Source organism: Entelurus aequoreus, linkage group LG03 (genome assembly GCF_033978785.1).
Source record: "Entelurus aequoreus isolate RoL-2023_Sb linkage group LG03, RoL_Eaeq_v1.1, whole genome shotgun sequence".
In the NCBI taxonomy this organism is placed as follows: domain Eukaryota; kingdom Metazoa; phylum Chordata; class Actinopteri; order Syngnathiformes; family Syngnathidae; genus Entelurus; species Entelurus aequoreus.
In genome coordinates this window covers 79,680,704-79,693,203 of record NC_084733.1, presented here as the reverse complement: position 1 = coordinate 79,693,203, position 12,500 = coordinate 79,680,704, and the positions used below count along the sequence as shown (strand labels likewise).

At 37.1% G+C, this 12,500-nt stretch overlaps 1 protein-coding gene across 1 annotated transcript in view; it reads right to left on the bottom strand.

Annotated features, from left to right (window-relative positions):
* Window positions 1-12,500, bottom strand: part of lrrk2 (leucine-rich repeat kinase 2) — a 114,676-nt gene that overhangs the window by 74,052 nt on the left and 28,124 nt on the right. Inside the window, 1 exon segment of the mRNA XM_062042857.1 lies at window positions 2,846-2,965. Within this exon segment, the coding sequence (XP_061898841.1) occupies window positions 2,846-2,965 (120 nt within the window).

The following is a 12,500-nucleotide window of genomic DNA, read 5'->3' as shown; positions in this document are numbered from 1 at the left end:
ACATTGTATCCCTATTAACAAAACCAAAACAAGAAATATGTTTACAACAAAGAACAACTTTTTAACATAGCGTTTTAGGCTGTAACAAAAAAGATTTAAAGTGCATCGATTTGCCTGAACTTTAATAGAAAATATAATCACTATTTAAATTATAAAAAAATTTGGGACCGATTTGAACCATTTGATACTGAAAAAAATAAATAAAAATAAACTCAATAAATAATACAAATCAGCAAAATGAACTCAGGAGCACAATGTACAATACATCAAAAACTGTCTATGCTGATTTATTTTCATCTTTTTATCAAAATGAGGAAGACAGGATGAATGGCTACAATGAAGTGTGATACTGATAAAGTGAAGTGAATTATATTTATATAGCGCTTTTCTCTAGTGACTCAAATTGCTTTTACATAGTGAAACCCAATATCTAAGTTACATTTAAACCAGTGTGGCTGGCACTGGGAGCAGGTGGGTGAAGTGTCTTGCCCAAGGACACAACAGCAGTGACTAGGATGGCAGAAGCGGGGATTGAACCTGGAACCCTGAAGTTGCTGGCACGGCCACTCTACCAACCGAGCTATACTGATAAAGCATGTTTGCATGGTCCACGGGAAGTTGCATCATTGCGGTCCTCCACAGGCCATGGGAAGAACAAAAGTAGGTTCACTCATTTATTTTTATGTATATAAAAAAATCCCTGTTCCCTAAATTACAGTATTATTGTTGCATTTATTTTTACAATAAATGTACAACTTTTTGTAGAATCACTGTACTTTAGCATAAATTAGCATAAATGCCATGTGGCTATTTTTCATATATTTGCTAATTCCTGTTACTTTCAGTCCCGTTACTCAAACAAGTATAAATCATTGACTGTGGGCCAAAAATACGTAAAATATGCTCAAAACAAAATGCCGTAAATTTCGCACCACTTTTTTTCCCTGCGCTTTGGAACCTGCGGCCTATAAAACGGTGCGGCTAATGTATGGATTTTTCTATGCTAATTCCCATAATGCTTTGTGCTCAATAGTTTTCACCAAACCCAAGCAGAGGAACGAAGTGGTGTGTTATTGTTTGGGCTACGGCGCCATCTTTTGGACGAATTTGCTCCCTACAGGTGTTGCGTGTTTGAAAACGCACTTCCTGTTCCAACCCCTTAAACAGGAAGTAAAACCGCCCATAGTTCGAACGGCGTTTGTAAGTTTTACAATATAACTAAAACAATTCGTACTTACTAAACCGTCCCATGTGTGATTCTGTCTGAGTGTTTCCGTGCATATTTGTACGCGCTATCGTAATGTAACCAATCTAACGTCGTTAGCATTAGCTAATATGCTAACGCGCCTGTGTTAGTATTATTAACTTACAATGGCATTATTTTTGTGTTGTTTCAGCTTCACAAATTCCTCAGTAAATTCACCAAAAGTCACTGTGGAGTTTTAGAGTCGGTTTAGCTGATTGGAGAGCTAATGTGCTGGAATAGCCCATACACTATACAGTATGTGTATGTACAGTCGCGATCAAAAGTTGACATAAACTTGTAAAGAACATAATGTCATGGCTGTCTTGAGTTTCCAATAATTTCTACAACTCTTATTTTTTGTGATAGAGTGATTGGAGCACATACTTGTTGGTCACAAAACAACATTCATGAAGTTTGGTTCTTTTATGAATTTATTATGGGTCTACTGAAAATGTGAGCGAATCTGCTGGGTCAAAAGTATACATACAGCAATGTTAATATTTGCTTACATGTCCCTTGGCAAATTTCACTGCAATAAGGCACTTTTGGTAGCCATCCACAAGCTTCTGGCTGAATTTTTGACCACTCCTCTTGTCAAAATTGATGCAGTTCAGCTACATTTGTTGGTTTTCTGACATGGACTTGTTTCTTCAGCATTGTCCACACGTTTAAGTCAGGACTTTGGGAAGGCCATTCTAAAACCTTAATTCTAGCCTGATTTAGAAATTCCTTTACCACTTTTGACGTGTGTTTGGGGTCATTGTCCTGTTGGAACACCCAACTGCGCCCAAGACCCAACCTCCGGGCTGATGATTTTAGCTTGTCCTGTAGAATTTGGAGGTAATCCTCCTTTTTCATCTCCCCATTTAAAGCATCAGTTCCATTGGCAGCAAAACAGGCCCAGAGCATAATACTACCACCACCATGCTTGACGGTAGGAATGCTGTTCCTGGGATTAAAGGCCTCATCTTTTCTCCTCCAAACATATTGCTGGGTATTGTGGCCAAACAGCTCAATTTTTGTTTCATCTGACCACAGAACTTTCCCCCAGAAGGTCTTATCTTTGTCCGTGTGATGACAATGAAAAAGGAGGATTACCTCCAAATTTCTTCAGGACAACCTAAAATCATCAGCCCGGAGGTTGGGTCTTGGGCGCAGTTGGGTGTTCCAACAGGACAATGACCCCAAACACACGTCAAAAGTGGTAAAGGAAAGGCTAGAATGAAGGTTTTAGAATGGCCTTCCCAAAGTCCTGACTTAAACGTGTGGACAATGCTGAAGAAACAAGTCCATGTCAGAAAACCAAACAAATTTAGCTGAACTGCACCAATTTTGTCAAGAGGAATGGTCAAAAATTCAACCAGAAGCTTGTGGATGGCTACCAAAAGTGCCTTATTGCAGTGAAACTTGCCAAGGGACATGTAAGCAAATATTAACATTGCTGTATGTATACTTTTGACCCAGCAGATTTGCTGGGTGTTCACAGAGTTGTAGAAATTATTGGAAAATCAAGACAGCCATGACATCATGTTCTTTACAAGTGTATGTCAACTTTTGATGGCGACTGTAATGTATGTGTGTAGGTGGGCGTGTCCTCACTGAGTTCAGCCAGGCAGGAGAGGGCGGCGGCTTGCAGCGCGGCATTGTGGGGGAACGCGTAACAGGCCCTCACTGCAACCCTCGCCGCGCCGTTGAGCACCAGGATGTTGTAGTAGCTCTCTATGGCGACAGACAAAACACATCAAGCAGCGTGAATCACTCGCTGATCGTCACGAAGCGTCAACACAGGAGCTTATCACGCCGACGCCATCCAAACGTGATCGTGACGGCCGATCTCTTTGGTAAACACCGTTATCGTCACGCTGACGGCCAAAGTTATTCATTGACAGACACTGTTTGTTTGTTTTTTACTTTGATGTATTTTGCAGGATCAACAATTATACAAAATGATACCATTAAAAAGGTAGTCCAAATATGAACAAGCCATAAAAACACTTTAAATGTATGAAAAAGGGTCCTATGCAGTTTTGTGATTTACTTGAAGTCATTAAAGGCCTACTGAAATGATTTTTTTTTATTTAAACGGGGATAGCAGATCTATTCTATGTGTCATACTTGATCATTTCGCGATATTGCCATATTTTTGCTGAAAGGATTTAGTATAGAACAACGACGATAAAGATTGCAACTTTTGGTATCTGATAAAAAAAAAGGCTTGCCCCTACCGGAAGTAGCGTGACGTAGTCAGTTGAACATATACGCAAAGTTCCCTATTGTTTACAATGATGGCCGCATGAAGTGAGAGAGATTCGGACCGAGAAAGCGACAATTTCCCCATTAATTTGAGCGAGGATGAAAGATTTGTGGATGAGTAAAGTGCAAGTGAAGGACTAGTGGGGAGTTGAAGCTATTCAGATAGGGAAGATGCTGTGAGAGCCGGGGGTGACCTGATATTCAGCTGGGAATGACTACAACAGTAAATAAACACAAGACATATATATACTCTATTAGCCACAACACAACCAGGCTTATATTTAATATGCCACAAATTAATCCTGCATAATAACACCTGCGTGTTTGTTATGCTAGCTCCTAGCTCCTATGCTAGCTCCTAGCTCCATAGAACACGCCAATACAATTCAAACACCTGATCAACACACACAATCACTCAGCCCAAAAGACCGTTCACCTAACCCAAGGTTCATAAAGCTTATATATTTTTAAAAAGTTACGTACGTGACGCGCACATACGGTCAAGCTATCAAATGTTTAGCAGCCAAGGCTGCATACTCACGGTACCTGATATTCAGCTGGGAATGACTACAACTGTAAATAAACACAAGACATATATATACTCTATTAGCCACAACACAACCAGGCTTATATTTAATATGCCACAAATTAATCCTGCATAATAACACCTGCGTGTTTGTTATGCTAGCTCCTAGCTCCTATGCTAGCTCCTAGCTCCATAGAACACGCCAATACAATTCAAACACCTGATCAACACACACAATCACTCAGCCCAAAAGACCGTTCACCTAACCCAAGGTTCATAAAGCTTATATATTTTTAAAAAGTTACGTACGTGACGCGCACATACGGTCAAGCTATCAAATGTTTAGCAGCCAAGGCTGCATACTCACGGTACCTGATATTCAGCTGGGAATGACTACAACAGTAAATAAACACAAGACATATATATACTCTATTAGCCACAACACAACCAGGCTTATATTTAATATGCCACAAATTAATCCTGCATAAAAACACCTGCGTGTTTGTTATGCTAGCTCCTAGCTCCTATGCTAGCTCCTAGCTCCATAGAACACGCCAATACAATTCAAACACCTGATCAACACACACAATCACTCAGCCCAAAAGACCGTTCACCTAACCCAAGGTTCATAAAGCTTATATATTTTTAAAAAGTTACGTACATACGCAAAAAAAAGTTGCGCACATACGGTCAAGCGACAAATGTTTAGAAGCCAAAGCTGCATACTCACAGTAGCACGTCTGCGTCTTTGTCATCCAAATCAAAGTAATCCTGGTAAGAGTCTGTATTGTCCCAGTTCTCTACAGGCGTCTGTGTATCGAAGTCAAAAGTCCTCCTGGTTAGAGTCTCTGTTATCCGAGTTTTTCCATCTTGACTGCATCTTTCGGGAATGTAAACAAAGAAGCGCCGGCTGTGTACTGTTGTTGCTGACTACGTTCGAAAAATACGTCCATTTCGCACCGACAACTTTCTTCTTTGCTTGCTCAGCTTCCTTCTCCATAATGCAATGAACATGATTGCAACAGATTCACGAACACAGATGTCCAGAATACTGTGGAATTATGAAATGAAAACAGAGCTTTTTCGTATTGGCTTCAATGTGGAAGGCATACCCGTGTTCCCCGGGCTACGTCACGCGCATACGTCATCCTCAGAGGCGTTTCGAACCGGAAGTTTAGCGGCAAATTTAAAATGTCACTTTATAAGTTAACCCGGCCGTATTGGCATGTGTTATAATGTTAAGATTTCATCATTGATATATAAACTATCAGACTGTGTGGTCGGTAGTAGTGGCTTTCAGTAGGCCTTTAAGTTCCTAGTTGTTGTAGGTATGTGTGATTATATATGGAGGAGAATTCTTACAATGCTAGCATGCTAAAAAAAAATTGGCCAATTTTGGAGCCTCACACAGAGTCATATATCTTGGTACTTATGCTGTTAGCGTTCTAAAATTAGAATGCTAGCATGTTAACCTTTTTTTTTAATTTTTTTTTACTTATTTGCTGATGTACACCATTATAACTTAGGACTTGACACATGTTAACTAATAGGATGCTAACCTTTTTAGCTATTTTTTTTTACAGCTGTACACCTCAGAGTCATATAGTTTGGCACTTGACACATGCTAACTGTTAGCATGCCAAACTTTTTTTGTTAATTTTGCTAGCCGTACATAACACATGCTGTTAGCATGCTGAAATTAGAAGGTTAGCATTAAAATGCTAACTTCTTTTTTTTGCCAATTTTGTACACTTCAGAGTCATATAGTTTGGCACTTGACACATGCTAACTGTTAGCATGCTAAACTTTTTTTGTTCATTTTGCTAGCCGTACATAACACATGCTGTTAGCATGCTGAAATTAGAATGTTAGCATTAAAATGCTAACTTTTTTTGTGTGCCAATTTTGTACACTTCAGAGTCATATAGCTTGGCACTTGACAAATGCTAACTGTTAGCATGCTAAAATTTGTATTTAATTTTGCAGCCGTACATAACACATGCTGTTAGCATGCTGAAATTAGAATGCTATCATGTTGGTATTATAGTGCAAACTCTTTTTTTTTGCCAATTTTCTAGCCGTACACCTCAGAGTTATAAAGCTTGGCACTTGACACATGCTAACTGTTAGCATGCTAAAAAATTTTGTTAAATTTGCAGTCGTACATAACACATGCTGTTAGCATGCTGAAATTAGAATGCTAGCATGTTAGCATTAAAATGCTAACTTTTTTCTTTGCCAATTTTGTACACTTCAGAGTCATATAGCTTGGCACTTGACTCATGCTAACTGCTAGCATGCTAAAAATTGTATTTAATTTTGCAGCCGTACATAACACATGCTGTTAGCATGCTGAAATTAGAATGCTATCATGTTAGTATTATAGTGCAAACTCTTTTTTTTTTGCCAATTTTGTAGCCGTACACCTCAGAGTCATATGGCTTGGCAATTGACACATGCTAACTGTTAGCATGCTAAACTGTTTAGTTAATTTTGCAGCCAGACATAACACATGCTGTTAGCATGCTGAAATTAGAATGCTAGCATGTTAGCATTAAAATGCTAACTTTTTTTTGTTGCCAATTTTGTACACTTCAGAGTCATATAACTTAGCACTTGACACATGTTAACTAATAGGATGCTAACCTTTATAAGCTTTTTTTTTTTTTACAGCCGTACACCTCAGAGTCATAACGCTTGGCACTTGACACATGCTAACTGTTAGCATGCTAAACTTTTTAGTTAATTTTGCAGCCGTACATAACACATGCTGTTAGCATGCTGAAATTAGAATGCTAGCATGTTAGCATTAAAATGCAAACTTTTTTTTTGGCCAATTTTGTACACTTCAGAGTCATATAGCTTGGCACTTGACACAAGCTAACTGTTAGCATGCTAAACTTTTTAGTTAATTTTGCAGCCGTACATAACACATGCTGTTAGCATGCTGAAATTAGAATGCTAGCATGTTAGCATTAAAATGCTAACTTTTTTTTGTGCCAATTTTGTACACTTCAGAGTCATATAGCTTGGCACTTGACACATGCTAACTGTTTGCATGCTGAAATTTTTAAGTTAATTTTGCAGCCGTACATAACACATGCTGTTAGCATGCTGAAATTAGAATGCTAGCATGTTAGCATTAAAATGCTAACTTTTTTTTGTGCCAATTTTGTACACTTCAGAGTCGTATAGCTTGGCACTTGACACATGCTAACTGTTTGCATGCTGAATTTTTTAAGTTAATTTTGCAGCCGTACATAACACATGCTGTTAGCATGCTGAAATTAGAATGCTAGCATGTTAGCATTAAAATGCTAACTTTTTGTTGTTGCCAATTTTGTACACTTCAGAGTCATATAACTTAGCACTTGACACATGTTAACTAATAGGATGCTAACCTTTATAAGCTATTTTTTTTTACAGCCGTACACCTCAGAGTCATAACGCTTGGCACTTGACACATGCTAACTGTTAGCATGCTAAACTTTTTAGTTAATTTTGCAGCCGTACATAACACATGCTGTTAGCATGCTGAAATTAGAATGCTAGCATGTTAGCATTAAAATGCAAACTTTTTTTTTTGCCAATTTTGTACACTTCAGAGTCATATAGCTTGGCACTTGACACATGCTAACTGTTTGCATGCTGAATTTTTTAAGTTAATTTTGCAGCCGTACATAACACATGCTGTTAGCATGCTGAAATTAGAATGCTAGCATGTTAGCATTAAAATGCAAACTTTTTTTTGTGCCAATTTTGTACACTTCAGAGTCATATAGCTTGGCACTTGACACATGCTAACTGTTTGCATGCTGAATTTTTTAAGTTAATTTTGCAGCCGTACATAACACATGCTGTTAGCATGCTGAAATTAGAATGCTAGCATGTTAGCATTAAAATGCTAACTTTTTTTCTGTGCCAATTTTGTACACTTCAGAGTCATATAACTTAGCACTTGACACATGTTAACTAATAGGATGCTAACCTTTATAAGCTATTTTTTTTTACAGCCGTACACCTCAGAGTCATAACGCTTGGCACTTGACACATGCTAACTGTTAGCATGCTAAACTTTTTAGTTAATTTTGCAGCCGTACATAACACATGCTGTTAGCATGCTGAAATTAGAATGCTAGCATGTTAGCATTAAAATGCAAACTTTTTTTTTGGCCAATTTTGTACACTTCAGAGTCATATAGCTTGGCACTTGACACATGCTAACTGTTAGCATGCTAAACTTTTTAGTTAATTTTGCAGCCGTACATAACACATGCTGTTAGCATGCTGAAATTAGAATGCTAGCATGTTAGCATTAAAATGCTAACTTTTTTTTGTGCCAATTTTGTACACTTCAGAGTCATATAGCTTGGCACTTGACACATGCTAACTGTTTGCATGCTGAATTTTTTAAGTTAATTTTGCAGCCGTACATAACACATGCTGTTAGCATGCTGAAATTAGAATGCTAGCATGTTAGCATTAAAATGCTAACTTTTTTTTTGTGCCAATTTTGTACACTTCAGAGTCGTATAGCTTGGCACTTGACACATGCTAACTGTTTGCATGCTGAATTTTTTAAGTTAATTTTGCAGCCGTACATAACACATGCTGTTAGCATGCTGAAATTAGAATGCTAGCATGTTAGCATTAAAATGCTAACTTTTTGTTGTTGCCAATTTTGTACACTTCAGAGTCATATAACTTAGCACTTGACACATGTTAACTAATAGGATGCTAACCTTTATAAGCTTTTTTTTTTTACAGCCGTACACCTCAGAGTCATAACGCTTGGCACTTGACACATGCTAACTGTTAGCATGCTAAACTTTTTAGTTAATTTTGCAGCCGTACATAACACATGCTGTTAGCATGCTGAAATTAGAATGCTAGCATGTTAGCATTAAAATGCAAACTTTTTTTTTTGCCAATTTTGTACACTTCAGAGTCATATAGCTTGGCACTTGACACATGCTAACTGTTTGCATGCTGAATTTTTTAAGTTAATTTTGCAGCCGTACATAACACATGCTGTTAGCATGCTGAAATTAGAATGCTAGCATGTTAGCATTAAAATGCAAACTTTTTTTTGTGCCAATTTTGTACACTTCAGAGTCATATAGCTTGGCACTTGACACATGCTAACTGTTTGCATGCTGAATTTTTTAAGTTAATTTTGCAGCCGTACATAACACATGCTGTTAGCATGCTGAAATTAGAATGCTAGCATGTTAGCATTAAAATGCTAACTTTTTTTGTGTGCCAATTTTGTACACTTCAGAGTCATATAACTTAGCACTTGACACATGTTAACTAATAGGATGCTAACCTTTATAAGCTATTTTTTTTACAGCCGTACACCTCAGAGTCATAACGCTTGGCACTTGACACATGCTAACTGTTAGCATGCTAAACTTTTTAGTTAATTTTGCAGCCGTACATAACACATGCTGTTAGCATGCTGAAATTAGAATGCTAGCATGTTAGCATTAAAATGCTAACTTTTTTTTTTTGCCAATTTTGTACACTTCAGAGTCGTATAGCTTGGCACTTGACACATGCTAACTGTTTGCATGCTGAATTTTTTAAGTTAATTTTGCAGCCGTACATAACACATGCTGTTAGCATGCTGAAATTAGAATGCTAGCATGTTAGCATTAAAATGCTAACTTTTTTTTGTGCCAATTTTGTACACTTCAGAGTCGTATAGCTTGGCACTTGACACATGCTAACTGTTAGCATGCTAAACTTTCAATTTTGCAGCCGTACATAACACATGCTGTTAGCATGCTGAAATTAGAATGCTAGCATGTTAGCATTAAAATGCAAACTTTTTTTTTTTGCCAATTTTGTACACTTCAGAGTCATATAGCTTGGCACTTGACACATGCTAACTGTTTGCATGCTGAATTTTTAAAGTTAATTTTGCAGCCGTACATAACACATGCTGTTAGCATGCTGAAATTAGAATGCTAGCATGTTAGCATTAAAATGCTAACTTTTTTTTTGTGCCAATTTTGTACACTTCAGAGTCATATAGCTTGGCACTTGACACATGCTAACTGTTAGCATGCTAAACTTTTAATTTTGCAGCCGTACATAACACATGCTGTTAGCATGCTGAAATTAGAATGCTAGCATGTTAGCATTAAAATGCTAACTTTTTTTTTTTGCCAATTTTGTACACTTCAGAGTCATATAGCTTGGCACTTGACACATGCTAACTGTTTGCATGCTGAATTTTTTAAGTTAATTTTGCAGCCGTACATAACACATGCTGTTAGCATGCTGAAATTAGAATGCTAGCATGTTAGCATTAAAATGCTAACTTTTTTTTGTGTGCCAATTTTGTACACTTCAGAGTCGTATAGCTTGGCACTTGACACATGCTAACTGTTAGCATGCTAAACTTTCAATTTTGCAGCCGTACATAACACATGCTGTTAGCATGCTGAAATTAGAATGCTAGCATGTTAGCATTAAAATGCAAACTTTTTTTTTTTTGCCAATTTTGTACACTTCAGAGTCATATAGCTTGGCACTTGACACATGCTAACTGTTTGCATGCTGAATTTTTTAAGTTAATTTTGCAGCCGTACATAACACATACTGTTAGCATGCTGAAATTAGAATGCTAGCATGTTAGCATTAAAATGCTAACTTTTTTTTTGTGCCAATTTTGTACACTTCAGAGTCATATAGCTTGGCACTTGACACATGCTAACTGTTAGCATGCTAAACTTTTAATTTTGCAGCCGTACATAACACATGCTGTTAGCATGCTGAAATTAGAATGCTAGCATGTTAGCATTAAAATGCTAACTTTTTTTTTTTGCCAATTTTGTACACTTCAGAGTCATATAGCTTGGCACTTGACACATGCTAACTGTTTGCATGCTGAATTTTTTAAGTTAATTTTGCAGCCGTACATAACACATGCTGTTAGCATGCTGAAATTAGAATGCTAGCATGTTAGCATTAAAATGCTAACTTTTTTTTTGTGCCAATTTTGTACACTTCAGAGTCGTATAGCTTGGCACTTGACACATGCTAACTGTTAGCATGCTAAACTTTCAATTTTGCAGCCGTACATAACACATGCTGTTAGCATGCTGAAATTAGAATGCTAGCATGTTAGCATTAAAATGCAAACTTTTTTTTTTGCCAATTTTGTACACTTCAGAGTCATATAGCTTGGCACTTGACACATGCTAACTGTTTGCATGCTGAATTTTTTAAGTTAATTTTGCAGCCGTACATAACACATGCTGTTAGCATGCTGAAATTAGAATGCTAGCATGTTAGCATTAAAATGCTAACTTTTTTTTTTTGCCAATTTTGTACACTTCAGAGTCATATAACTTAGCACTTGACATATGTTAACTAATAGGATGCTAACCTTTATAAGCTATTTTTTTTTTACAGCCGTACACCTCAGAGTCATAACGCTTGGCACTTGACACATGCTAACTGTTAGCATGCTAAACTTTTTAGTTAATTTTGCAGCCGTACATGACACATGCTGTTAGCATGCTGAAATTAGAATGCTAGCATGTTAGCATTAAAATGCTAACTTTTTTTTTTTGGCCAATTTTGTACACTTCAGAGTCATATAGCTTGGCACTTGACACATGCTAACTGTTTGCATGCTGAATTTTTTAAGTTAATTTTGCAGCCGTACATAACACATGCTGTTAGCATGCTGAAATTAGAATGCTAGCATGTTAGCATTAAAATGCTAACTTTTTTTTTGTTGCCAATTTTGTACACTTCAGAGTCATATAACTTAGCACTTGACACATGTTAACTAATAGGATGCTAACCTTTATAAGCTTTTTTTTTTACAGCCGTACACCTCAGAGTCATAACGCTTGGCACTTGACACATGCTAACTGTTAGCATGCAAAACTTTTTAGTTAATTTTGCAGCCGTACATAACACATGCTGTTAGCATGCTGAAATTAGAATGCTAGCATGTTAGCATTAAAATGCTAACTTTTTTTTTTTGGCCAATTTTGTACACTTCAGAGTCATATAGCTTGGCACTTGACACATGCTAACTGTTTGCATGCTGAATTTTTTAAGTTAATTTTGCAGCCGTACATAACACATGCTGTTAGCATGCTGAAATTAGAATGCTAGCATGTTAGCATTAAAATGCTAACTTTTTTTTGTTGCCAATTTTGTACACTTCAGAGTCATATAACTTAGCACTTGACACATGCTAACTGTTTGCATGCTGAATTTTTTAAGTTAATTTTGCAGCCGTACATAACACATGCTGTTAGCATGCTGAAATTAGAATGCTAGCATGTTAGCATTAAAATGCAAACTTTTTTTTTTGTGCCAATTTTGTACACTTCAGAGTCATATAGCTTGGCACTTGACACATGCTAACTGTTTGCATGCTGAATTTTTTAAGTTAATTTTGCAGCCGTACATAACACATGCTGTTAGCATGCTGAAATTAGAATG